This window comes from Aulonocara stuartgranti, assembly GCF_965226115.1.
Source record: "Aulonocara stuartgranti genome assembly, chromosome: 7".
Lineage (NCBI taxonomy): Eukaryota > Metazoa > Chordata > Actinopteri > Cichliformes > Cichlidae > Aulonocara > Aulonocara stuartgranti.
Window position 1 is genome coordinate 16275523 of NC_138945.1, and position 24722 is coordinate 16300244.

Sequence of the window (24722 nt, forward strand, 5' to 3'; positions counted from 1 at the left end):
TATGCTTCAGTATTTATGTTTTTTATGTTTTCTTCATTAATTATTAATTCACTGATATTTATAACGGCCTAGGCTACATGTCTTTGTTTGTTTTTTTATTTAACTGTGATTCAAAAATTATTATAACTGATGCTGCTAGCTAAGTTAAAATTACAGGGTAAATGCTGTTGAATTTGTTCGATAAAAAATATAGCCTGAAGATGGAGCTGTTTTCTTGAAATATAAAATGGAAATTTCATAGCCAGTGTCACGATCTGTGCTGCCTTCATGTCCGTTGGAAATCTAGGAAAAGCGTCGGCATTTCCCAGATTTTTCAGTATAGTTTCCCTCTTACAGCGTCTCTTTACCTTCTCTGAACAAAGGGCAACCTCGTATTGTCTTTAATGATAAGACTAAATAGATATATGTAAACATGTTTGGTCCTTCTAGTTATCTTCCTCCTGTAAAAAAGCATCTTTAGTTAGACTATTTAGGCTTAAAAAAAACTTGTGGCGCACTAGGACCCTCCAGCTCCGTGTCAGCTGACTATGTAGCCAGTTATATGCGACGCCAGACCGTAGCCCGAAGGTTTTTTTCAGCTTGGGTTGGGAGAAAACGGGTCGACTCGCCGTGTAAGGCCCATGTCTGAAAACCCAAACAGACGTTCACATTTCAGCAGAAAGTCGACTGCACAGCACGGCAAAGCCAGAACAGGTAAAAGCCTTTTTTCCCTATCCAAAATCACTCCGCCTCGTAGGGAGCAGCATTAGTGAGGCGTACGATGACAAGTCCTCTGTCTGAGCTTATGTTATTTCTTTATCCGCAGCAGCAAGATGGAGTGTGAGTGGAAACCAGACGAGCAAGGACTTCAACAAATTTTACAGCTGCTGAAGGAGTCTCAGTCGCCTGATACGTCCACACAGAGATCCGTCCAGCAAGTATCCTTTTTGAGCCAGATATGGATGATATAATCTGTTAGTGATTTAATAACAAAACAGACTCAACAGGCTAACGATAGCTAATACTAGCCTGGGTGGTTACAGTTACAAGCAGGTACGCTCGTGCCTTTTTTTTGTCTCGCTTGCACGCGCTACAAACGGAGCAGGTCGTGCTAACATCATTTGACATTAAAAATGCTATAAATTGTCTTGCTTGGTTAATACAATAACCAACGGTAGCTTCTAATTGCTCCTCCTGTACACCTTTACCTTGCATATTGCTTCGGCAGAACATCATAATAAAACATGTCTAAAGCCCCGGTATATCATCTGCAACTTAATCCTCAATTAAAGCTAAGCTTACCGGAAACATGCTACTAATTTAAGTTAACATTCGAATTAGAAATTCTGTGCATAATATAATGATGTAATGGTGATTGTGTTAATTGTGACAGTAGTGTATGCAATGCACGAAATTGCTGGATTTTACTAGTGCAACAGAATCTGAAATCTCCTGTTCTAAAACAGGAGTTAATGGAGTTAATGGAGTGGAATAAGAAGCCATCATTATTCAAGCATTTTCGCTGTGACATTTTACTCTATGTCACTTTTCCAAAGGGTGCCAGGGATTATCAAACAAAACCGTATTAAGGTGACCTCTTCCGGCTAGATTAAATGGCAAGCACTAAAGGGTAGGTTTAACATGTAAGTGCTTTATTAGCTTTACTCTGTAGCTTGGGCACTGTATTGTCACACAACACTGTGCTAGTGTTGTGTGACAATGCAGTTGAGGAGCAATCATCTGCTGCTCAGAGCTGCTGGTCCTTATGTTTTTGTCTGGTTTCATGCAGGTCCTTAATAAATTTCTTATGTAACCCTTCATACAGACTGTCTCATTAACTCATAGACTAGCTGCTGTTATAGCCCTAAAGATGCCATCTGCCAGTACAGTCATGCCAAATGACACATTTATGACCCCCTTACAAGCATACATCCAGTCCACTCACACACACTGACATACGCTCCCATCATTATGCTGTTAGATTAGACCACTCCTCCTCTTTATATGGGGCGGAGGAAAAAAAACTCTTTTTGGCTTTATTGTTGTTATCAGATTACAGAATGCAGTGATGTTCTTTCAGCCTTTTAACATGCTCTTCGTACATTTGTAACCCTTAACCATTTCTCCCAGAGACTCGAGCAGCTGAATCAGTATCCAGACTTTAACAACTATTTGATATTTGTTTTGACAAAGTTGAAATCAGAAGGTAAGCTGTCCGCCCTTCTCCTTCGCTCTGTCATTTTGTGTCTGTGGTGTGTTCCTAGATCGTCTAATAGCACCTGGGCAGCTGTCGTTTTTATGTAACTGCTTATTGACAGGTCAGCCCGGCTGAGACTTGGGTGACCTGATGGCATCTTTGTTGCAAATGATGTGCCACACAGAATATGGGCCACTCTAATTTTAAAGCTAAATCCTGGCACTGCTCAACTTTTGGCTTGACTGTCTGCACAGCAGATGACCCAAATGTTAAGTGGTGTTAAGACCTTTTCGGTTGCATGACGACCTTAGCTCAGATGCAACAAGCCACAAGTGTTTAAACAAAAAAAATGACCGAATTTATTACTTACCCATTTTAAGCAAACAGTAAAATAGTTTCTGTCCACAATGTTAGTATAAATGTCTGAACATAATTTCTGTAATACTCTGCTTGTGAAAAATGAAAGGAAAGCAATTTAATGTCTGAGTCACCAGCCTTCATTTTGATCACAGCTAGAGTGGAATTTTCACATTTCCTTCCTTGGCCTTTTCTCTCCCAAGATGAACCGACCCGATCCTTGAGCGGGCTGATACTGAAGAACAATGTGAAAGCTCACTATCAGAACTTCCCTAATGGCGTGTCTGATTTCATCAAGAGTGAGTGCCTCCAAAACATCGGAGACTCATCTCCTCTGATTCGGGCCACTGTTGGTAAGTCCCCTCTCTGTCTTCTGATTGTAATGTTGTCCTTAGCATCCATGCATACCTTTTTATGTTTATATGTTTTCTGTTGTTATGTACGTTGCTTTGTTGTTCCTGTAAATAACTTCCTTATTTGTTTAAACTACATGCTGAAATATAAAACCTACAGCTCACTATATTGGGAACATAATCAGCATTTGCAGACAAAGCAGGGAAATAAATGACAATGAATATTTACACAACACCTTATTATTGGTTGTGATGGTTGTATATTATTTACACTAATTAAACCGATGAAAGGGATTTGGGATAGTAGCTCATTTATTTTCTTATTTTTAGGGATATGGTTATGTTTTTAGTAGAAAATGAGTCTGCTTTTCTGTGTTGTTTATATTTCTTTATTTATCTAGTGGGCAGAAATCTATGAAAAAACCCTTAGAAATAAAACTCCTGCAGTTCTCCTCTCTCCATTCTTAACCCCTCCCACCAGATTAGCGTGGACACATAGACTTGCTGTCAAAAGCGTGCTATTGCTGACTTTTGACTTCAGGCACTCAAAGTTTGCTCTCTCAGGTTTTCACCGCTGCTTGGCTAATCTGGCCTAACGGACCTGTAACTGGCTCAAGATTGTGAAGCCTGAAAACAGAGCTTAGAGGCGGTGCAGTTATCTCTCAGACCTTGTCAGTTACAGTATGATTGAAGGCTACTGTGAATTTCTTTTTAATCTATTTCTTTTTAATCCAGTGAGAGCAAAGCCCTACACTGGCTTTAAATGCCTCTAAATAGTCTTCCTTAACTCAATAGGCTACTGTATCAGAATGTTAAAGGCCAGCTTTTAAATGCTGGTTTGGTCTCCCAAGCATTCCCTGCTATTATTGCAGAATCTTGATATTAACATTTGCATAATTAGGGGTCATCCTGCTGTTTAAGCTAACTTGAAGCTATTTATGTGCTGCATTTCTGTTGCTTCTTATTCACATGGATTATAAACAGAAGCGCTTTATAATATTAAATGTCTGTTTCATTATATCCTGTGCATGATTTTGGTTTAATCAACTAACTCAACCCACTCTGACAACAGGCATCCTCATCACTACAATTGCCTCCAAGGGAGAACTACAAAACTGGCCGGAGCTGTTACCCAAACTCTGCCTGCTGCTGGATTCTGAGGATTATAACACATGTGAAGTGAGGACAAACAAATCAGAAGCTTATAAATTAATTTCTTTTAGGCACTAAGCTGATGTTTGCTGGTGGTGTCACAAATGTGTTGATACGGGTGAAAGATGTGAAAACTATTTCTTAAGGGTTCTACAGATGATGTTTCCTGTAATAATCCACTAACACCGTGTTTCCACAGAAATGTATGTACTAACCCAATTACAAATGAGCAAACTATATATGAACAGGAAATCACTTAGATCATTTCAAAAGTTCTTAAAAATCTAAAATTATCTTGTAACACACTGAACTGAAAATGCATCATACAAATACAATGTGGCTCTAAAATCTTCTGCAGTAATCAAAAATATGAGATTGATTTTAATAAAATGTCTTCTGACGAAACTGACTTGGTTAAGATGGACTCAAATGTTGCAGCTGAGTAGCCATGATGTATTCATGTTTCAGTCACTCTGTAGCACATGAATAGTGCTCCGCAGGAAAGTGTCAAAATTCGACATTTCATTACTAAAAAAAAATCACACAAAGAGTCCCGAACCAGCTTAAAGAATCCAACCTGAAATGCAGTGGGCTCAGCGTTAATATGGCAGCAGCCATTACTTTGCTTGATATGGACATGACGCTAATGTCATTTTGTAATATTATCATCTGCCAATGACTCAGATTTCTTCCTCTTTAATTACCGTGCTTTCAACTCATCAGAAGTTTAACAAAAGCGTGTGTGTGAGTATGAGAATGAGAGGCCGCTTTTTGCCATAGCTGTGTTGGAGATGGGTGGGGAGTGCTGAGATTAAGCGTGCACATATTTCTGACTGTATATTACAGCCCATGTGTGCTGTAATTAAGCATGTTTCCCTGTCTGGGCACACAGACAGTTGTGCGTGTACTGTTTATTTGTTTATTAATTAATTTATTGTGGAAAGAAAAGCTGGCTCAGCTATAAAGCAGCATCTGGATGGTATCCTGCTGGCCAGATGAGCTAAAGACATTCTCACAGCTGGAGCAGCCGCTGCAGACTGCAGATTATTCAGCTCTGACTCAATTATTCTCTCTCTTTTTTTTGATCATCGTCCAAATATGCTTTACTTTTCAAAACGCCGATAACTACATGCTGTTGGGTCATATTTCATCTTTACAGGCCACCATGATCCACTCTGTTGTTTTTTTTTTTTTAATATCTTTAATTTTTCTGAATGTTCTGCAGAATAAAACTCAAGTGCTTGTTCTTCTAAATGCTCCATTGCAGCAGCCACGAAAATGACAGTACAGTTGTTTGTTGTGACTGTTAGATCATCTGATTTGTGTAACCATATTCAAGCTCATATAAACTCCCAGGTCATTAGTATTCTGTCAGCTGGATTTGCCCATGACATCAGAATTAATAAATTAAACGGCATGTTAAAGTGTCGTGGTAAATTCAGCTGTGTCTTAGGGCAATAAAAATACATGCTGACAGGATTATTACTTGTCGATGTGATTTAAAGTAATTTAAGGAATAGGTGTGACATAAAAAAATAAATCTTTGTGTAGCACCGCTGCTAGCCTCCTTTGTAAAGCTTGTTCAGAAGCTGAGATTTAGGTCAGGTAGTTACTGCAGACCATCTTGAAGTGTGTGCGTGTGCGTGTGCGTGTGTGTGTGTGTGTGTGTGTGTGTGTGTGTGTGTGTGTGTGCGTGCGTGTGTGCAAGAGGCTTAACACTCAAGCAACCAAATGTAGACACTCCTTATAAGACCAGCTATGTTTTTTGAAAAGAAGCTTGAGGGTTGGAAAGCTTCTTAATGTTTCTTGTTGAAGATGGTCAAGTTGCTGCACTGTGAATAACTAGGAAGCAAACAAATAATCATTACTATATCTCTTTCCTCCCAAAGCACAACATTTGATGACCTCCCTTCTAACCTTGATGAGTTTTGACACCTCAGTATATATCAATGAAGATGTGGTTTGACAACCATTAGAATAGTTTCCAGGTTTTTCCAAGGTTAGCTGCATCAGAAGAGACCATCCCCACCAACTTCTAGTGCACACCCAGTTATTTTATGTTTATATAAGCAGGCCAAAGTTTGAAATAAAAACCTCAGTGTAGCCAGTCAGAAGAGATGCTGTCATACATATGTCAGGATGTCAGTGGGTAGTTTGAGCTCTCGTTGGCAGAGTTGAGGCCGATTTGAGGATAACTTCAGAGAACCGTGACCCAGAGCAGCATCTAGCTGTGTGTCTGAGGTAAAATACGATTATTTTACTATTTCAACGTCATTGTATATTTAGCTTAGTGCATTTTTTGAGCTACGAACGCAGTTGTTTCCAAATTAAGTGCTCTGAATGGTCAGATCTGTTTATTTCCATGCAAAATATCAGAAAAATCAAGCTTGATTCAGGGGGGGGGAATGAAGGTTTAAAATTTGTCCTGTGATATTACGCAGTTGGTTTGAAGGGCTGCATGTAAAAATAGGCAAGTTCAAAAAATATTAACACTAAATATTTGCCCGAATTGTATACATCTGGTGTGTAAAGAGTTTAAGTGTGAGATAGATGGGGGCTATTGGGAAAAGTGAATCAGCTAGTCTAGAGTCCAAGATTTAAATATTGAGCTGAAAATGAGTAAATAAGTACACTTTAAAGGGTCAGTATTTCTTCTTGTTGCTGATGTTGATGTTATTTTTTGTTGCTGTAGTATCTGGCACCTTCTTCACTTTAGGATAGAGCTGTTGGTAGTCTTGATTAGCCATATAGTACTCTTTAAGAACTGAGCATCCACTGCCTCCCCAAAATAATCCACTATTTCTATCAGCATGACTTTGATATCTATTTTGGGAGTATATTTAGTGACTGCCAGTGTACAGTTTCCGATCTGTAATCTACGCTTTGAGAAACGTGTAAATGCATGTTGGCCTTGGGCCATTTGATCAATATATGTTGTGCATTTACAGTATCTGTGCAAGATGATCCTCGTGACTCTCCCAGTGAATCATCCTCCCTCTGATTGCTCAACAGTCCCACGCTGAGACCTAATGTCTGCTGACGCTGTGTATAAAGACAAGCTTCTGTATATGGTGAAACTGCAGCATGCTGTTTTTAGCTTTAAATCATCTGTTCTCAAGTAATGATGTCATAGATTTTTTTTAAGCTTAGTATGAACATAACAAAACGCAGAAAAATCAAAACACATTTGTTTTGGTAACATAAGGAGCTGCTGCCCTACCAGTGAGTCCTGCCTTTTTTGTGGTTTAAGACTAGTGGTTGCTGGAAGAGCTCCTCGTGTCACCACGCTGTGCTCTTCTCTGCATGCTCTATATAAAGAAACAAGCAGGTGTGTCAGATGCCAAGTTTAATGCTGGTGGACGGCTTAATATAGGTTATGGCTATGTTTTGATTAATGGAGGTTGACAAGTGGCTATAACGGTGTTGATACCACTCGAAGGGGAAAACGATCACCTATGATAATGCTCTGCCACCTCAGTGCTCATTTGTAGCATTATTCACATTTCAAGGGCAGGATTCTGAAGGAGCCGTTTAGTCGACTACATGTGTATTATTATTTTTCTTCTTTGCCGTGGCTCACAGCCATCTGCGTGAATTGCATTCTCACAGTGAACGACCTTCAGTAGCAGGACTTGAAAGGAAGATTACACTTTAGATACTTGCATATCATTGAAACACTTGCAGGCCACTCCCATTACTTTGCACTTCTCTCTTGACACACACAAATGCCTGTATTATGTTTTGACGTCACTGTATGCAGCGCTGGAGCACAGTTGTGCGTAATATGAAATATTTGTTTGGGTTCCCACGCAGGTTCGCAACCAACAATTGCATTATCAGTTAGTCTGGTCATTATTCTTGATTAGTCGTGATGTGTGTTAACATATCATGCCATGCCAGCATTTAAACCCCAGTGATCTTGAATACATATGGATAGGAGGGGGAAAAAGGAAGTCTTTCTTCTAAATAGCTCATTAGTAACCCAGTCATGTTTTTCAACATTAAGATAAATCTGACATTTTGGGGGTTGTCATGAGATTTTTATATCATGGCTTATGTATATGACATCTGTTTACTTTTTTTTTTTTTTTTTGTTTGGATTTCCAATTCTTAGCTTAAACAGCAGCATGTCTTATACAATTAAAGGAACTGTCTCCTTTCGTCTGTTTCTAGGTGCCATTAGCAGTTCTCTCAATGTCATCTCCAAATTCCAAAAGGAAATTTCCACTGCTGTCTCTGATTACCTGCTGGCATCAAGATTCAGTCTGATGAAAGAAATGCCTTTTTCCCCCTTCATAAATTTCCTTTGTCCCTTCTTGTTTGTGACCTTGATTTAACCTTAGCCTCCTCGTCTTGTGTCACCCCTGTGGTTCTGAGCATATTTTTCCCCTCTTTTTTTTTTTTTCTCTTGTGGAGATGGCTCTGTATCTGTCCTCTAAAAGGAATGCCGACATGGGAGTGGTTTCCATAGAAACACATTTCAGACAGCGTTGGTGTCAGTGCTGTGCCGTTTCTTGTATCTGCCTCTCAGGCTGCAATGTTTTTATTTATTTATTTATTTTTGTGAGAGAGACTGAAGTCTGCAGCATATCGTGAGCATGCATACTAACCATCTGTCAAGCAGCTTGTGTGTGTGTGTGCGTGTGTGCGTGTGTATGTGTGCGCCAACTGTTTGAAGGTTATTAGAGCAGAAGTGGATGAATCCTATTGAACATCGTGGATGAGAAGGTGGAATGTATTATTTAGTGCTTTCACTGTGCAAATACTAGCACTATGATCCTCCATGTCTCATATGTTACAGAGCTTCTACACAGTATGTGGATTTATAGAACCAGGGTGATTTTGTTTTGGGCTTGGGTTTAAATATGCGTGATTGTAATATGACTATAGTGTACCATACGGGCAATTTATTTATTTCACTGTGTGGCCTCTTACATTGTACCTGTCATATTTGGCTCTTAAGCATGTAAAGCCTTTGGCTCTTATGCGTGCTTCCGATTGCAGACTTTATTCTTACTATGCAATGAAGCAAATTATGTTATTATACAGTAAATTTTGCCTCAATGTTAGATGAGAATCAGGCAAATAAGACCAGTTCCAAATACGTTTTATTCCTACTGTCTACTTCAGTGTCTCAGTATTTTGGGGTTAACTTCCTGATAAATTAGCAGAAAAATTCAATCTTCCATCATGTCTCTTTCTTTCTCATTGTTTACTTTGCTGTCTTTTCCTTATGCCATTTTTTTTTCTTTGTTTTCAGGGAGCTTTCGGAGCTCTTCAGAAGATCTGTGAGGACTCTGCTGAGATCCTGGACAGTGACATGCTGGACCGTCCTCTGAACATCATGATCCCCAAGTTCTTGCAGTTTTTCAAACACAGCAGTCCTAAGATTAGGTATCATAATACTTCTTTTTTTCCAATTTTGCTGACTGAAGTTGATTTTAAGTTACACTGTCCTTTGAACCTTTCACTTACACATGGATGTTTTATTATTTGAAATGACCTAGTCTGTTACGCTCTTTTAGAATGTGCATGGCATTGCATTTAAATTGTCTGTGAATGCTGTTTATTATACCTGTTTAGTGACGGTGCATACTTTTCAGTTAAAACTACTTTAAGCAAATGAAGATGGTTCCTTTCCTCCTCAGTAATTTAAAATTGATGAAAAACTTCTACTGGGACTTACTTGACATTCCAGCTGATATCAGCTGGTGTACCAAAACTGTGACTTTGTGTCTTGCCTGAACTATTCTCCATTTGTTGGATACAATAAAATGTCTAGTCTAAATCTGAATACACAGCCAGTATGTACATTTTCAGTCTGTCTTATGTTTCTTAGAGACGACACACAACGAGTGTCTATTGCAGTGTAAAACTCCTGTAGAGAGAGAGCTTTCTCATATTTGGAGGTTAGATTGGAGGAGATGGGGCAAATAATAATACAGAGGCTACATTCACAGTGTGCAACATGTGAGGAAAACATGTCGGTGTGACTCTAATGTGGTTGTTACTCTGTTGCAGGTCTCATGCCATCGCCTGCGTCAATCAGTTCATCATCAGCAGGACTCAGGCTCTTATGCTTCACATCGATCCTTTCATTGAGGCAAGTCAGACTCTAATGCTCCTTTATATTATCTATTATGCTTTGTTTTTTTTTTTTTAAGTGTATCTATATGCAAAACAAATCATTGGCCCCAAAAGAAAGAAACAGAAGCTACTAAAGGGTCACTTCAATAAGGCGAGCTATTCCTCTGACAGTTTGGGATTTACCTCTCCAGTTTGTGGCTTTCTGCAATCAGTCGCCGCATATGCCAAGCCTCATGCAAATTATTGCAAATTATATTATGTTTAGGGCTTGGGAGAAGAGATTAATAATAAGAAAATTGAAGTCAGATATTTGGCAGAGGCTGAAGCACAAAAAAACTGAATAGTTAGTAGCAATTAATAGTTTAAAAGTGTAATAAATGAACTAAAGCCGTCATAAATCGAACAGCTATGACTTTATGTCCGAAACATTTGTGTACTGTGCTGAAGACAACTCAACTGAAGTCAAGCTGGGGCCTTTCTGTAATGTCAGTTTGTACCGTAAGATGGTGCAGCACCTCAATGTATGTCTTTCTTTGTTATGTCTTTTAAAGATATGGGGTATATATTTAACATTTTGATATAGTAAACTGGACATTTAAAGCAAATGGCTACAGATTATACATACAGCAAATCGCAGAACTGTGTACATTCACAAACATCTAAAACACTGGTACATTATCTGTAATGTTCTGCATTACTGTATTGACTATTCCCCTCTCAATCATATTTATTCTTATGTTATTGCCAACAGTGGTATTAACTTTAAGCTGTCGCCCTGCCCTCTGTAGAATCTCTTTGCACTGGCAACAGATGATGAGCCAGAAGTGAGGAAGAATGTTTGTAGAGCTCTTGTTATGTTGCTTGAGGTTCGCCTCGATCGTCTCCTGCCACACATGCATAACATCATAGAGGTGAGTGTATTGTAAAGATGAAGAATGACTATATTAACTAAAAGGGAGGCGCCTAAAAGCTGATAATCGGGGAATCGGTGCAGTATTGAAATGGGTTTTCAAGGTTTAGAGAGGTGGTATAGTTCTAGATTCTCCCTGTGTTCTGCAGTGTTTTTTCAATAGCATTTGGGGAAGGCAGGCACCTCAGACAAAATACTACTATGTGAGAGAGCAGGCCAACCTTAGCCTGCACCCGAATGCACACTCCTCCACACAGCTCCCTCTACAGTCTTTGAATTATATTAAGTCAGCATTTCAGATGGTCAAATGTCAAGCTTGACAGAACATTTTTGGATTATATAGTAACATAAATGGACTATCATTTATTTGGCACGTACTATAGTCCATTTAACCATTGAATGGGCATTGCAGCACAAGCCATGTTTACACACACACACACACACACACACACACACACACAGTACCTTTTATACATATACTTAAAACACTTTACCCAAAGCCCTTTTGGCATGCATACCTGAAGAGCCAGGATTGAATCACTTACATTAGTGAGTCAGCTAGTGGAGAAGCCACGACCACCCTAATGTATTCATGTAAAAAGGAAATGGGGGGGGGGGATAACAGTGTGCTCTTCAAAATGAAACTTGCATGTTAGATACCTAAAAAATCATGTAGCTTGTTGTTAAATTCAGGGTGTTTTTTCTTTTTTTTTCTTTTTTCTTTTTTTTTTCTCAATAAACCTCAGGAGTGTGGATAAATATGACATTTTGAAATGGAAAATGTGGATGAACCCTGAGTAAATATGACATATGACATAAACCTCTATTAATAACACAGCAGTAAGCAACTCTGTCGTACTGGAGGTCGTTTTATGTCATTCTGATGAACATGGCCGAATAAAGTAGGGCTGTGTTTTGTTTTGTTTTTTGTTTGTTTGTTTTAATTTATTTTTCCCCCCAATTTTGCAAACATGACTTTGCTGAATAATTATTTGTTTGCCCACTAAATCTATAAAATGATAGTTTCTCATAAAGAGTTATTGCTTACTCTTTATCAGCCCATTTGCTTTTCTCTGATGGGTTTGGTTTAAACAATAGACATGCACGGGTAGCTTTTAGTTGTGTTACTGGCTTCACTTTCTTTACTCATGTATTAAAATACAAACACTTTTTGTGAATTTATCATTTTATTATTTTTATATTCATTATATCATAGTAGTCAGATGTTCAAAAGCACCAAACAAACAAATTAGAAATACTTTTTCTTTCTTCTTCTTCCTTGTGAGTTATTCATTATAGAAGACAAAGTAACCAGTTACAGTTACTCACATCACTGCTTGATTTAGACTCTTGCAAATCTTTGGCCCTTATAAAACATATATGCAACGTGTACTGAACTCATGAACGTTAAAGATGAGGACAATTCACAGGCACGCACTGATGTACTATAATGTTGTGGTTCGTTTTTAGATCAGCTTATACACTTATATTATCTGTGAGGTAAAAATTATTTCCAAAAGCTGTATAGATGTTGATGGTCCTGGTACTATAAGAATTTATGTAGTAAGTTTGATATAGATTGTCTGTTCCCCAACTCCTCTTAGAGGCATTGATCAAACATACACCATGGTCATTATAATAAGACAAAAATGAAATGAACTATTCTCTGAACAGAATCATAGTAGTGCGTCGCAGGTTTTAGATTTGGTTGCATTCCTTCCTTTGGGATGAAATATTCAGATTTGTACGTGAAAATGTCTTTGTTTATTTGTATGTTTTGTTTTGTTTTTTAAATTCAGTACATGCTACAGAGGACTCAGGACCATGACGAGAATGTTGCCTTAGAGGCCTGTGAGTTCTGGCTGACACTGGCCGAGCAGCCGGTGTGTAAGGAAGTGCTGTGTGGCCACCTCTCCCAGTAAGAAAATACACACACACACACACACACACACACACACACACACACACACACACACACACACACAGCCAGATGTAATGTACAGACTTATGCTGGTTTTGAAAGTAGCTGATTCATAGCAGCCTTGGCAGCAAGTCAGCGAAGACCTTGTACTAGGGTGTTATTTTTCCTCACCTCACGGTGGCTGATTAAGAGTTGACCTCAGGTTTAACATCTGTCACCAAATTGTCACATTAAACTGTGTCCACAGCAGGGACCAAATGTGAGTAATTGCCTGTGAGTTCTGCCCTAACCTTGCCCTTTGTTCTCATCATTTTTCCCGCCGCTGCTCCAGGCTCACTCCGGTGCTTGTCAACGGGATGAAGTACTCTGAGATTGACATCATTCTGCTCAAGGTCAGTTTGTACTGCCTAATATGTTTACGTGACGGTAAAATGATAAACTGCTCCAGGAGTCAAGCTGACATGCAGTTAAGTTGTTTGTGATGTACAAACAAATTAGAGTTGTATACATTTTACAACACAAAATGCATAGCTAATTTCTGGTTTCAGCTGACTGAACTCTCATGCTAATGCCTACACGCTGAAGAATTTTTATACCATACGTTCATTTTCAGGGAGACATTGAAGAGGATGAGGCCATTCCAGACAACGAGCAAGACATCAGACCACGCTTCCATCGCTCCCGCACTGTTGCCCAACAGCATGAGGGTGATGGAATTGAGGATGAGGAGGATGAAGATGACGAACTAGATGATGATGATACTATCTCTGACTGGAACCTGCGTGAGTTCAGTGCATATCTAAATTGAACTGTCTAGATTGCTCTGTGATGGTTGTTTCAAAATAATTCATAGTGGCTCTTTATCCATGAACTCCACTGAAAGGAGCCCTGCATTGTCTTGTAGTCCAAACGGCTAATAGAGAAGAGGAAGATCTCATTTTTCTTAGGTTTTATGTAACTTTATAATCAGTAGAACAAACATGCCACATCGTGCACCTTTTTAACAGTCCCAAAAAGCAGATGGTGTACTAATTGTCTTCTGCTTGTTTGTATTATGCTTGTTACATCTGTATGATCTTTGTTTCTGTGTATGTGTGTGCTGTTAGGCAAGTGTTCAGCAGCAGCGCTCGACGTGTTGGCCAACGTGTTCAGGGAAGATCTGTTGATGCACATCCTGCCTCTTCTCAAAGAGCTGCTTTTCCATCCAGAGTGGGTAGTTAAAGAGTCTGGAATCCTAGTGCTGGGGGCTATAGCTGAAGGTAAGAAGGGGGAAATGAAGAGAAATTGAAGAGAGGGAGGTCCCTCTTTGAATATAAAATCAGAAGAAGTACCACTTTGAAACAATACTTTTGTTATCCTTTTTCTCCAGGCTGCATGCAAGGAATGATCCCATACCTGCCTGAGCTCATCCCTCATCTCATCCAGTGTTTGTCTGACACAAAAGCCCTGGTGCGTTCTATCACCTGTTGGACACTGAGCCGCTATGCACACTGGGTTGTCAGCCAGCCTCCGGATGTTTACCTGAAGCCTTTAATGACAGAGCTGCTCAAACGCATTTTGGATAGCAACAAGCGTGTGCAGGAGGCTGCTTGCAGGTGAGTGAGATGATAAAGCCATGTCTCTCATTTTACAGCACATTAACTCTGACTTTTTTTCTTTTTTCTTTTTTTTTTTTTTTTGCATCTGTGTTTCCCACATATTCCCCTGAAGGATTCAGGTGCATCCAAATTTCAGAGTAGTTACTTTCACACATTGCTTTAACCCCCCATTTTTAATCTTTCCCTGCCAGTGCCTTTGCCACTTTGGAGGAGGAGGCTTGTACAGAGCTGGTGCCCTACCTGGCATTCATCCTGGACACACTGGTGTTTGCTTTCAGCAAGTACCAACATAAAAATCTGCTAATTCTTTATGATGCAATAGGAACACTTGCAGATTCAGTGGGCCACCATCTCAATAAACCGGTATGCAAAACAGAAGCATTTGCTGGATTTCACTTCACATTTCTATGCAAATCTAACATTAATACTGCTGTTGTCATGTACTTATTTTTGTAAAATATCAAAAAAGCTGTATTTGTTTGAATGTAAAATAGAATACATTGGCAGCCATTGTTATCGGTGCATTCAATGTGTGATATGTATTAGGAGTACATCCAGATGTTGATGCCACCCTTGATCCAGAAATGGAACCAACTAAAAGATGAAGACAAAGATCTTTTCCCTTTGTTAGAAGTGAGTTTCTCATGCACACTTAAAGGTGTCAAATTTTTGCATAATATCCATGATTTTTGTATCTAACCCACAATTCCTACCTTCCTCAGTGTCTGTCATCTGTAGCCACAGCACTGCAGAGTGGCTTCCTGCCCTACTGTGAGCCCGTGTACCAACGCTGTGTCAACCTCGTTCAAAAGACCCTTGCTCAGTCCATGGTGAGAATGTCTAGAATGGACAACTTAAAGACTTTCTGTGCATTTTCTATTATCTATTTATTCAAAATGAAAACATTTAAACCTGCTGGAGACTCTGCGTAGTCAAGTGGAACTCGATGTAAAGCAAAACAACAACAAAAATGGTGATTTTTATTGTGTTTTTTTTAAAGTTAACAATCTGTTAGTATTGTTTACAATTTGCTGCACTGGCCCCAAGTGGTAAACAAGGTATTTAGTGGACATTTAACCACTACCACAGTGGGGTGGATCCATAGATGGAAGCCATATAACTTATTATTTAATATTTATTACTGTTAAATTAAGTCATGTTATATTTTCTAGCTTCATCAGTCCCAACCAGAACAGTATGAGGCCCCTGACAAAGACTTCATGATTGTGGCTTTGGATCTTCTTAGTGGACTGGCAGAAGGATTGGGAGGCACCATTGAGCAGCTGGTGGCTCGTAGCAATATCCTCACCCTCATGTACCAGTGCATGCAGGTAAGGCCCTGTAAAAGTATTTAACATGAAAAAAACAAACAAACGTAAACTGACTTGCATGTCTCACCTTGTGCTCTCTTTTTTTTTCTCTAACTGTTCAGGACAAAATGCCAGAAGTTCGTCAGAGTTCATTTGCTCTGCTAGGGGATCTCACCAAGGCTTGTTTCCAGCATGTCAAACCATGCATCGGTACGTTCGGTGTACTTGACTCTGAAGCACCAGTGACAATAAATTCCAAGTAATTTTCTAAGATATTAATTTTCCTCCTTTCAGCTGATTTCATGCCCATACTGGGTACAAATTTAAACCCAGAGTTAATATCAGTGTGCAACAATGCAACATGGGCAATTGGAGAGATATCTATACAAATGGGTGAGTGCCTTTCTTTTAAGACGATGTACAGTGACACATTTAAAATCTGAATTAACTTAAGTTCTTATACCTACACTCTTAGGGCCTGAAATGCAACCATACATTGCGATGGTGCTGCACCAACTGGTGGAGATCATTAACAGGCCCAATACCCCAAAGACACTACTGGAGAACACAGGTACCACTCGGTGGTAGTGCTGAGCCCGTCAGCCAGCCAGGTTGCCACACACACACACACACAAACACAGAGAGAGGGAGGTGTATACACTTATACACACACTCACTCACTCACTCAGGTCCACTTAGCCAGGATTAACTATACTTATTAGACTGCGTGTCTTTCCCTTTTAATTTCAGCCTTTCCCAAGGTATGAGCCTTACTAGTTTTGCTTGTTTCACCAAAGTATGCTGAATATTTCAGGTATTGATTTGCAGCCTGGCACAGTGGCCTGTAAGTTGAAATAAAATTAAAATGAAGCCTTGAGCAAGCCCTGGTGTGAAATTCTTAACACTCTTCAACTGAGCAAACCGTGTAAGAGCCCTGCCTTGGAATGAACTAATGTCGACTGACTTTGCTCTATGAGGTGAAGTACAATATTGTAATGAAACCAAATGCAAAGCTTACACAGAATTATAGATAGATGACTGCATAGCCTCACATAGTTACTGATCAGCTAAACAACTAATCCCAAATGACACCTAAACTGACTAAAAGTAGGGCACCTAGCTGAGATTATTTTTAGGTTGCACACTCTACTCTTGTTTGAACCAAATGCATTGGAGATTTGAATTGGATGAGTCAAGTGAACATTGCATCAAAATTATGCATGCAAGGGTGAAGTGTGACCTGCCAAAATAAAAGGAAATAAAACTAGGGACTCTATAGATGTGTTCCTGTTTGTTTGCTGTCAGTTTATTTGTTGCTTTTATTTACTGTTCTTTAAATGTGGATGCATATCTGCCAATAGATGTTAAATGTTGTTAAGAATGGCCAATGTTTGATGCAGGATACATGATAATCAATAACCATGTCTTAACAATTGGGCATCATACAACTTCAATTTTTGAAGTATCAGATCATTAACCTTTCCACTAACAGTTTCTTGCATGTTATCGATCTATAAATTGACAACGCCACAGTGAATCAAACCTTAGCAAACATAGCCATGTGTAAATTCCGTTAACATGGATGTTTCCACGAGAGCCAGCGTACCACTGGAACTATTTTTAAACTAGGTCACATAATACCACAGTTTAAGGTGGCTGTAAATTCTCGGCTCGCACAGCGGCACTCTTCAGTTTGCCTCTAATCAGCTGATCCTGCACTGAACTCTACTCTAATGAGCATACCATCTGCTTTCTGCATGTGTCATTGGACTGTTCATAAATGCCTGTTTGTTAATGAGAATGTTGCATAGTTTTGTGTCTTCTTAAACTTAGGTCCTCCCTCCTCTCTGCCTCATAAGAACCTGCTGTGCTGGATACTAGTCTCCCTCCATGTAGTTGGCTTGGAGTAATCTGTCATTTCTTTTCCAAAAGAAAAACAAAACAAAAAACATTTCTGTTTCTTATGAAAATTAACATTTGTGAGTTTAAGGGAGAAATCGCTAAGAGGGGGAAAAAAAATCCCACTGAACTGCTCTTGTTTTACGCCATACATGCTACACCTTTTATTAGCATGTGTCTTGGCACGTACAGTTTCATCAAATTGATCAATTTAAATAGCTTCTTTTTTTTTTTTTTTTAAATCCATGTAATTCCTGGAAGCAGATGCCATTGTTTGCCTTTTCTATGAATGTCCTGTCAGAGTTGTCAATGTGTTCTCCCTTAAACGTGTTGTATGTCTTTTTTTAGAGTGTCATATTTTTACATTCCTCCCTTTTGACTTGAAGGGGCAGTAATAATCAACGCTAGTGAAATCTTCTGTTTATTATCATACACAGATTCTGTTGATTTCTGTCTCTGAGTTGTTTGTTTTTTCTTTATTTTTTTCTCCTCCCCCCTCCTCATTGCTCATGTCTTGGTTGGCGTTTGGTGGTGTGTAACCGTGATTGCGTTACCTTAGCAATAACAATTGGTCGTCTTGGTTACGTTTGTCCTCAAGAGGTGGCACCCATGCTACAGCAGTTTATAAGACCCTGGTGTGTATTATTCAATCTTTTATTTAATTCATCTTCTCTCTGCTTTCCTCTGATCTTCTCGTCTGTCGCCTGTTCTTCCCTTTTTCTCCCCTGTAGCTCTCCTCCTCTTCCCCTTCTCACTCTCCTTTCTCAAAAGCGTTTTGGGTTTTTTTTTTTTTTTCTTTTCAGTTTTTTTGGTTTTTTGTTTGTTTTTTTTCCTATCAGTTTGTAATCATTGCCAACCGTGTGACTAACCCTGTCCTCTTTTAGGTCCTACTTGTGATTTGTTTTTGCCTCAGTAGCACCTTCATGTGTTTTTTATACATTAATTTGTTTAATTTCTAGTTTTTTTTTGGTCATTGTAAACTGTCGCTAACAACCTAAAAGATGCATGGGATCAGATTTTTCTTTTTTTTTTGTCACATGCCTGCTGGTTCAACAACAGAGAAAGGATGCAGTCTTTTAATGAGAAAGAGCATTCTTAAATTCCTTTCTCATTTAGTAGTCACCCAGCTGCATGTGCCTGTCCCAAAACGACCCCAAACCTTCTTTAGTAGATCTTCGAAAACAAAACAAAAAAGTAATGTTATATTCAAGGTGCTATAGATGAGGTTTTGCTGAACACACTGCTCAAAGACATCAGTGAAGATATTAGAAGAGTTTCTGAGTTTTAAATATTTTAAAATGCTTGATTTGTTTTACTTGAATCTCTTTTGTGTGCATGCTTCATGTGTTGTAAATCGGGAAACAATTTCATATTTAGATAAATGTGCAAAGTGATCAAAAAGTTCTGTGGCTTTAAAAAAAAAACCAAACAAATCATGGCAAACTTGACCAATCGCCTCTTTAGCATTGCTTCCTAGTGCACCTCTAGAAAGCTTTCAAGAGCTGCTGATCCTTTAAATCATTCCGTTTATGCTCTTTTTTCTTTTCTTTTTTCACTTGCACACGTGCAATGACTCACAGATCTCCTTGGTGAAATGAAAAAAGTAGGGAAAGTTATTTTTTTTAAAGAGATATATTTCAGTCATTATCAATTTCTTTTTAAACTCTTCCTGATCAGTCTGAGTGGAGAACCAACAGGCTTACAAAGGTTTTAAGCATCATTGCAACAGTTCCCAGGGACTTATGTGTATGGCAGCTGCACCGCGCTTCACTTTACCATACATTACTGTGCAAATGTCAGGAAAATATGCTAGCATTGATTAAAAGTGCAGGTTTGGAGGTGTCAGCAGTGTTACTGGAAGCAGTTCAGAGGCATACGAGGAGAAAACACCGAAGTTGAACCTTGATCAGATGCAAATTGGGAGTGGCTCTTCATTTTTGTGGGTTAGTTGTTGCAGGACATTTTGATCACATTTGAAAAATGTAATTTGTCTTTAGAGTATATGAAGAAAAGGATTGATAATGAAAACACATTTGTGTCAAAGGAGGTAATTGGCTTCATTCAAAGTTGGCATTATAAACATGCATGTCAGTTTAGTAACATGTACTGAATGCATCCGAGTTTCTGTACTAGTTATTCATAGTTGCAGATTTATGCTGGTTTCTGTTGTTGCTCAAGTATTCTTAAGATAAGCGTGGTGTTAAATGTGGCCGTCCCTGTTGTCAGGTGCACCTGTCTGCGAAATATAAGGGACAACGAGGAGAAGGATTCCGCATTCAGAGGAATTTGCACTATGATTAGTGTAAATCCAGGAGGTGTAGTGCAGGTGAGATGCAGTAGAGAGATGACTGTGTGGCCACTTTGTTTTTAATAACTCTGGAAGCTGAAGCATCGCCTTATTTATTTTCTCTGGAACAGGATTTTATATTCTTCTGTGATGCAGTGGCTTCCTGGGTCAATCCAAAGGATGACCTCAGAGACATGTTCTACAAGGTAAAAGCTGAAAAACACTAACAATAAAAATCGCTGAATAAATTCTGTCAGTTTTGCCTGGTTTCAGAGTTTGCACTCAGGCTTTAACCCATTTATTGCTTATCAACAGTTATTGCTGCTCCCTAGTGACCAAATTCAGGAATGGCAGCTTTTGCAGTTGACCCTTTAAAATGCACAGGATTTATTTTGAAAAGCACTCCTCAGTATAAACATCTCGTGGTGTTTAATTTCAGATCCTTCATGGGTTTAAGAACCAGGTGGGAGACGACAACTGGAGACGCTTCGCAGATCAGTTTCCAATGCCACTGAAGGAACGGTTGGCAACCTTTTATGGGGTGTAACTGTTTCCACAGCACGTGCCTCATCGTTGGGGTTGGTACCACTCTGAAAATAATTTTTATTATTTAACCCAAAATGTTGTATTCTAATCAGGGTTTTCTCTATATACAGGTCATTCACTATGGGAGACAATATCGGGAACCATCCCAGGGAGCATGTTACCCTTTACTGGGGGGAAGGATCTGCCTGCTGAGGGAAGGGGAAGGGGTGCTGACCCCCCTCCTTGACCTGGTGGATGGGGTGGGAGGGAGATGATAGCTACAGTTCTCAGTGCCCCTATGCACAGACAAAGGGGCAAAAGGGACTGGCAGGACAACCTTATCACTGGAGGAAAATTCATCTAATATCTGAATCAGAAGTTGTAGTTTGTTGGGGGGGTTTTTTTGTTGTTGTTTTTTTGTTTTTTGGGGGTTTTTTTTGCTTTTTCCTCTCCATTTATTCTCCAAACATCTTGTTTTCTGGACTACTGAGAAGAAATGAATGTGGAAAAAATTGAGAAATCTTTACAAAACCCTGTACTTTTTGTTAGACAAGGAGAAATGTAGGTCTTCTGCTCAGATATGCGTTTATAAGAGTAAACGAGAAGTATTATGAAGTAAAGCTGAAGGTTCTTTGAGACACATTTCCTGTAAGTACAGAGATGGTTTAAAGTTCCTACAGAAAAAGCTGTTTTGTCACAAGGGAGCACATAGTTTTTGTTTTTTAAATGAGCAGCTTTTCTGAAAATGGGTAGCATGTGTATATCATTGTGGAAAAGCTGTAGTGAAATGTGTTGACAGCTGTTGTTGAGCTTTGATAAGGTTCTTTTTTTTGGGTCTTGTATTTACAGTACTCATGTTTTCTTCTACTGGAGATTTACGGCAATCAGCTGTAATGTAGCATGACGGGCTTTACACACACTGACTTAGAAAAATGTGTAAAATCTTGGCTGTGGCGTGATGTCCGAGTGAATCATTGTTTGGTCTTGTGGCGTGAATGTGACATGGACATCTATCTGCAGGCATATCAAAGCTTTAGATGCTTACTTTATCCTTTTATATTGTCTGAGCCTCGGAAAGGACAAATGAAGGAGAAGCATGCAGGATAACAAGATCCTGTTTGCTGATTATTGTGTCATTGTGTTTTGGACGTAAATGTCACAATGGCACAAATACTGTCTCAGTGATTTGTTTTTTTTGCTTTTTTGCTTTTGCTTTTTTTTGTGACTTTGGTTGTCAGAACCATATAAACCATCAAATCAATGTTAACTATGTTAATTTCTCAATGTACTGATGTTTTTGTTATTGGTTGTTGGAATTTTTGTGCTAAAAGCATGATCTTGAGGATGACTTTCTAATGTTTTGGGTGGTTGTCACTGTGGGGTACTTTCATCTTTTGCATGTTGGTGGCCCCTTACACCCCAACTTAAAGTGGGAAGGTTGCAGGAGCTTCAATCAAGTTTTGGTTTTATTTATTTTTTTTATATAGCAACCATGTTCAGCATCACTGTGACTTTTAAAGACTTCACAGTAATCTTGCTAGTGTTCTCTTCTTCACCTTTCACCTATAGTTGGATATGTAGATTTTAAATACTGTGAAATTACATGTTGTCTTCTTGTGTTGCAGTGTTGTTATTATTATTATTTTTTTTTTAAATCTATATGTTTAAGTTGCAGATGGCCTGAATGTATTCCATGATGGATTTTTATTTTTATTTTTTTTTATATTATTGTTTTGTTTAATTTTAATTTTTTACGCCCATCCATTCTTCCTCTGCTGGCCAGAGTAATAATTGCAGTATTTAAATCCTTTGTGATGCACCTAAAATGTACTTACTTACTTACCTACTTACTTAGCAAGTGCTTAAAATGAATGATGTAGCCAAACACTTTAGAATATGACCTGACAGGTCATTGAGCATTGCTGCTAAAATGTGTGGACCTTAATGCATTAAGCATCTTGATCCAATTGGGATATTAGAGTGTAGAAGTAGTTTAATGTGTTAGCTCAACTGCCACATTAAGAAATGTATTACTAATCTTAGATTAAACATTTTTTGAGGACATACACGGTGAATGCAGGTTATAATGCATCATGGAATACAGAGGCAAATACTCGTATGTGTCACATCATTATGTGTTTAGAAGTGATTTTTGTCTTGTCACATTCCAGCTCGCGGCTTGCAAAAATATGAAGTAATCGCAGCTTGACGGGGTGGATGTGCACACACTTCTGTTCTTTCTTCAAAAGATAGTAGTTCTACAAAACACACAACAATCCCAATTACTACTGTGCTATAATTTTGACGTAACTGCTGCTATACATTGTACTTGTTTCACTATATGAATATGTTTTTGTGTTTACCTCAGGTTGGGTGTGTGTGTGTGTGTGTGTTTCTGTGTTTGTGTCTCTATTTGTTTTGGGGGTTTTTTTTTGGTTTTTTTTGTTTGTTTGTTTTTTTTTAATCGATTTCCTCATGTCTCCACCTTTCCACATCTCTTCAAACAAGAAAGATTGGTTTAAAAAGCCACCCATCATCAGTGGGTGTTACTTCACATTAGCATTAATACATACAACACTGCTAGCTGAACAGTGGGATTACAGTTGGAAACCAGGAAGTAGGAACGATTCCTACTTCTACATCCTTATTGTCAAACGTGATTGTTATCAGGCTTAGGTAAATGGTGTAATCTCTGCACAATGCCTTTAATGCAAATACTTTGAGGATTTTTGCTGGGGTTTTGCAATAGAAGTACAGTACACTGTATGTAGAGATGCAGGTGAAAGCTGATTTAAAAGCAATTGCATATGTTGACAACTCTGCAAATATAGGTTTGACTTTATGAAGCTTTATTGAAAAATTTGTATTTTATAAAGCACCCATCAATATTAAGGAATGTCTAGTCAAGGAGCTCTAGTAGTCTAGTTTAATTAGCCTTTAAACTTGATTAGATTATCTGCCTTCATCCTTTTGCTAATGAAAGTGAAAACATCATTCTCATAGACATGTTTTGATTTTTCTTTTTTTTTTTTTATAAGCTGCTGAATTTTAAAAATAAGTAATACTTTTGGGGCCACCAAATATTTTGGATCATGCAAAGACTCTATATTGTACTGTAGTAATTTTGTAATATTTGTAAGATGATATAGTGGGTGTGACTGGTTACCATAGCTTGAATCTGTACATTGTTCCAATAAATTGTTTACATTATTGTGGGCCTTTATCATGTATTTTCTCCAAGTCTTTTTTTTTTTTTTTTTTTTTTTTTTTGGCAATGTCACTGGTACTTTATCAGGCTTTGTGAAATTGGAATTACACAAATAGCAGACTCTGTCCACTGTGCCGACTGTAAATGGGCCTTTAAATACAATGTTTATTTATTTATAAAGCACTTTAAAACAGCCACAGCAGATGTAAAGTGGTTGTACACAAAAGTGAATAAGTAGAGTGAAAGCAATCATTTACAAAAACAACTGTCGTACAACAAAAACAAGTAAGATCAATGTCTCACACTGGGTCGAAGGCCAGGCAGCATACAGGTGTTTAAGACAAGATTTAAAAATTAACAATGTAACTGTCTAACGTGGAAAGACGATTTATTCCAAAACCTAGATGCTTGTTGCCCAACAGATGATTAGTTGCAAAACCTTGAAAAGTGGCATACTGCTAAATCTATAAATCAGTTTAAATAAATGTAAAGGCTTATTCATAGACTTGGTGTTGGAAGACCTTTTCTTATACTTTAAATAAACCACAACCGTAACAAGAGTATTTGCTTTTGCAATATTGGTAGAACGTGTGTTGACTAAACAATCCCACTGGAAAAGGACGTTTAAACGGGTATGAATAATCTTTACCCACTAGTGCACAACAAATCGGCACATAGATTTATTAAACAGGGAGACATATCTGTAGATGCTGAATTCATAAGTAATGCTAACTAAAACAAACAGTGATATAGCTAATAATATCTTACTATTTATTTTTATATACTATTATTTTCACATAGCTGCGTTATGGTTTATCTGTATTTTAGTCAATCTCGGCCTTCTATGTGGGGAATTTTCGTAAAGCATGTGAAGGCAGCATTTCATCCGGCGACTGTAGTGTCTCTCTTCGCCATTGATAGCGCTGTTTCACCCACTGA

At 38.5% G+C, this 24722-nt stretch overlaps 1 protein-coding gene across 2 annotated transcripts; it reads left to right on the forward strand.

The window, feature by feature from the left end:
* Positions 1-516: 516 nt before the first annotated feature.
* tnpo1 (transportin 1) lies at positions 517-23785 on the forward strand. Of its 2 annotated transcripts, XM_082539630.1 has the most exons (25): positions 524-693; positions 806-917; positions 2110-2185; positions 2737-2886; positions 3959-4065; positions 9299-9432; positions 10060-10141; positions 10914-11036; positions 12835-12953; positions 13288-13348; positions 13570-13738; positions 14063-14215; positions 14326-14551; positions 14746-14917; positions 15101-15187; positions 15277-15384; positions 15727-15885; positions 15987-16074; positions 16159-16257; positions 16340-16435; positions 18323-18398; positions 19990-20089; positions 20182-20256; positions 20490-20628; positions 20707-23785. In XM_082539630.1, exons 2-24 carry the CDS (start codon positions 813-815, stop codon positions 20595-20597), a joined length of 2673 nt encoding a protein of 890 aa, XP_082395756.1. In that variant the 5' UTR covers positions 524-693; positions 806-812; the 3' UTR covers positions 20598-20628; positions 20707-23785. The 2 variants fall into 2 exon arrangements, 1 of the variants encoding a protein (XP_082395756.1); XR_014277701.1 differs by lacking the exons at positions 18323-18398; positions 20490-20628; positions 20707-23785 and having other exon boundaries at positions 517-693.
* The last annotated feature ends 937 nt before the right edge of the window (positions 23786-24722 follow it).

Excerpts from the sequence above, each read along its gene's own strand:
- tnpo1 (XM_082539630.1), top strand. The coding sequence starts at position 813 with ATGGAGTGTGAGTGGAAACCAGACGAGCAAGGACTTCAACAAATTTTA. Across the intron at positions 2,186-2,736 it reads GACAAAGTTGAAATCAGAAG|ATGAACCGACCCGATCCTTG; the intron begins GTAAGCTGTCCG and ends TTCTCTCCCAAG. Across the intron at positions 16,258-16,339 it reads AGAGATATCTATACAAATGG|GGCCTGAAATGCAACCATAC; the intron begins GTGAGTGCCTTT and ends CTACACTCTTAG.